The sequence below is a fragment of the Alligator sinensis genome, unplaced genomic scaffold (assembly GCF_000455745.1).
Source record: "Alligator sinensis unplaced genomic scaffold, ASM45574v1 scaffold1404_1, whole genome shotgun sequence".
Classification (NCBI taxonomy): domain Eukaryota; kingdom Metazoa; phylum Chordata; order Crocodylia; family Alligatoridae; genus Alligator; species Alligator sinensis.
This window is the reverse complement of record NW_005843008.1, coordinates 131,014-134,906: the sequence shown is the minus strand read 5'-3', so window position 1 is coordinate 134,906 and position 3,893 is coordinate 131,014. Positions and strand designations below refer to the sequence as shown.

At 47.2% G+C, this 3,893-nt stretch overlaps 1 protein-coding gene across 1 annotated transcript in view; it reads left to right on the top strand.

The window, feature by feature from the left end:
• The first annotated feature begins 1,557 nt into the window (after positions 1-1,557).
• The window catches only part of LOC102369867 (olfactory receptor 52K1-like), a 10,743-nt gene continuing 8,407 nt past the window's right edge, over positions 1,558-3,893 (top strand). Inside the window, 2 exon segments of the mRNA XM_014526290.2 lie at positions 1,558-2,353; positions 2,356-2,471. Of these exon segments, the coding sequence (XP_014381776.2) occupies positions 1,558-2,353; positions 2,356-2,471 (912 nt within the window).

Genomic DNA, 3,893 nt, shown 5'->3' with positions numbered 1-3,893 from the left:
TACCCTGCCACAGGTAATCCCCCCACATTAGCCAGCCTTGGTAGGGTGCCACTCAGGCTTGTCTTTTCTCTATGCTTTTAAATGACCGTGTGGATGGCTCCGTGCATGGCATATTCTTCTGACCGAGATGGCAGGTGCATTACCGTAGATGTTGGGAGTTCGGCTGGCCCTGACTGGAAGGTTCCAGACTTAGAGGGGTCACCCTGCCTCTTAGTAACAGGGTTAGGGTTCCTTGTTACAGAGGGGTTTCAAACCCTGTGGAGAACAGAATCAAGTTGTTCTGAAGGTGTTATCTAATTTATCCATCACTGCCATTGCAAATTGACTAGGACCCTACACAAGACCCCCACTTGAATATGATGTTTATAATTCATCTACAGATGACAAGTACTATATGATTAATAAATAGATGGTCCAATACAAGATATCACTCTAAGGAATCCTTGTCTTTTCTCTATCAGGTAACAAATAATACATATGCCTGTGACTCAAGTATGCCACTGACTGTTGCATTGAAGTGAGGAGGTAGGTGGGAAATTCTAAAACTCTGTACAATTATCCGTTATTAATTATGATTCGTTTCCAAATATTTTATCATCACAAGCTGGTATTCTGATAGTGAAGTAAATCCATCCAGGATAGTAAACATTTTCATGTTCCACTGAATAACTGAGAAGGATTTTGAAACCTTAAGTGAGAAGCAGCTATGAAAAGGAGTAGCATTATCATCAAACAATATCCCTGTGAAAAAATGAATATTTTATTGCATTTCAGAAGGAGTCCAGTGCTCGAACTGACTTCTCAGTGGGGTTGTAGCAGCCTCAAGGAGAGAATCCAGAGCCCCCCCATTCCAGGTGTTTATATTATGGAAAATACAGGATGAGCATTAAAGGACATTGTGTCTGTAAAACCAGATTTCAGAGGATGGGAGGTAAGGTAGAAAACTGGGAAGAAAATCTACATTTTTCATTTCTACGCAGAATACAGAGAAATAGCTCAGTTTTTGAACAGGCTCTTTCACTCACCATTGAAAACAGCTTGAATTACTGAACCCTGCTCCAAATCACGCAGATTTGCTAACTCTGAGGCAGGGTCTTAGCCAGGTTTTCAATGATGCTGAGCACCTACCAAAGGGGTGAATTGTCCTGGCCCTGATATGCAGAGAGAAAAACAAGCTCTAAGGGATTTTCTAATATGAATCTAAGAACCAAGTGCCCAGTATTAAATGAGTTGTCGGAGGATATGAAATGGTTGACATGAGCTGTCCAGGAGGTATTATTGTACAATGCTGCATATCTTAAAGCATGAGGCTGGTTCATCCTTTACATTAATGCTACCTGGGTATAACTCTGAGAGCTGTTGCTATTCACAGAAGTGCCTCTTCCTTTTCTTCCAGACATCCCAGCTGCTCTGTGTGGGCATTTGGGGCTGAATATGCAGCAGACATATACTTGGAAGCTATATCTTCACCAGCCTTTCTGCCTCCTCATCTATGTTGACTCTTGACACTGGCCACAGATGCAGCTCCAGGACCCATGGCAGCACGTGCATGACAGCATGCTAGTCCCCAGCAGCAACGTCACGGGGAACACTACAACATTCTTCTTGGTGGGCATCTTGGGCCTGGAGGCAGCTCACATCTGGATCGCCGTCCCTCTGTGCTTCATCTACATGGTGACAGTGGTGGCAAACTGTACCATCATGTATGTCATTTGGATCAAGGCCAGCTTGCATGTGCCCATGCACCTGTTCCTCTGCATGCTCACTCTCATTGACCTGGTTGGTTCCACATCTGTGTTGCCCAAGATGCTCTACTTATTTTGGTTTGGATCCAGGGAAATTGACTTCAACACATGCCTAACCCAGATGTTCTTCATCCATTCTCTCTCCATCATGGAGTCAGCGGTGCTCGTGGCCATGGCCTTCGATCACTACGTGGCCATATGCAAGCCTCTGAGGTGTGTCTCCATCTTCACAAACTCTGTCATTGTGAAGATAGGCTGCCTGGCTGTCATCAGAGGTGTGGTGCTGATGGCCCCGCTGTCCATCCTCGCTGCCAGGCTTCCCTACTGCAAGACCAATATCATCCCTCACACATACTGCGAGCACATGGGCATTGTGAGGCTGGCCTGTGCCAATGCCTTAATTGGCAACATCTATGGTTTGCTGGTGGCACTTCTTGTCATGGATGTAGATTTGCTATTCATCACCATGTCCTATGCAAAGATTCTCCTAAGTGTGTTGAAGTGTGCCATGCCTCCTGGGATGGCAAAGGCCTTTAGCACCTGTGGTTCCCACGTGTGCGTGATTGTCCTGGTCTATATCCCAGCCTTTTTCTCCTTCCTGACTCACCGATTGGCCACAATGTGGCTCCCTACATTCACATCCTCATAGGCAACTTCAATATCTTGGTGCCCCCATTCTGCAACCCCATCATATATGGTGTGAAAACCAAGGCCATCCGAGACAAGGTGCTCCATCTCTTCCAAAGGAAAAAGGGCCAGTCCTGAGGAAGGGAGCACAGCAACATGGGGTGTGTGCTTGAAGCAATGTGCACTGAGCAGAATGTACTCTCTAGTCCGCTGCTCTAAAGTCCCACCACATGCTTGCCCAGCTGGACATCCATGTTTCTATGCTGGATATAGATTGCTAGTGGAACAAGCCAGTTTTCAAGAGACTACAGATGTAGTCTTCTAGGCCATTGTCATGGAAGTCAACTGCAGCAAGGGAAGTTAAGGTCGGATATTAGAAAAAACTCTCTCACTAGGAGGGTAGTAAAGCACTGGAACAGGTTACCCAGGTAGGTTGTGGAGTCTCCATCCTTGGAGGTTTTGAAGACCTGGCTAGACAAAGCCTTGGCTGGGATGATGCATTTGGGGCTAGTCCTACTTAGAGCAGGAGGTTGGACTAGATGTGACCACCTGAGGTCCCTCCCAACTTTAATTTTCTACAATTCTATGACAGTGATTAGCCTGGGAAATACATGCCCTTTCAGGCCAGAAGCTCCCAGAAACTCAATTGCTTGACTCCGTGAGCTTAGACTGGAAGTGCAAATTTGTGACCATGGCTCATATTTGAGACCTAAGGCTGCCCATGCCTGTAGCCAGAACATTTTACAGATGGTTTTAAAATCCCATTCTCTGCATCTTAGTTCCTGCAATCTGGTCTAAAACTCTGGTCCCATCTTCAACTGCATGTCACAGGACAGGGTCCTTAAGAATGGCCGTGTTCTCCTAAGGCCCCTTGACCGTGCCAATTTGGGCCTGATGTGCACCCTCAGTTCTTGCCTGCCACGTCTTTGATGAAAAAGATAAAAATAGGGAGGCTGCCTTTAAGTCCTCTTGGACATGGTTTGATGGACTTACTAAACTCCATGGGTTCCCGGACCTCCTGTGGGTCTCATCTCAAAATGGGTGTTTTGGGGGCACCCTAGCCTTATGGGCTACATGCGTGGCTCCAACCATCCTTTACCATGCCCCAAGCCTTGCAGATGGTACTGGCATTGTCTTATCTCGGCCTCATTATAATTCACCCCCTTGTCCTCACTGAGCTCTCCGCAGCCCTGTCTCTGTGCCCTCACTGGCACCACACCCTCTGCACCCCATATGCCACGCCCTCTTCATTGCTACGCCCTCTGCACCCCAAATGTCGTGCCCTCTGTGGCGCTGCACCCTGTGCCCCCACCAAATGCTGCGCCCTCTCTGGCACCAGGGTCTCCACTCTGGGTGAGGCTATTTGGAGAAGGAGGAGGCCTCATTGGGGGCCCACTACAAACCACCAGTCTTATAAAACTACAAATAAAACATAAGCCCCTGGACTATAAATTAACATAGACTGCCAAAAGCGTGCTCTGCCCCTTCACCATTACCCGGAGTAGAAGTTAGTCAGGCCTC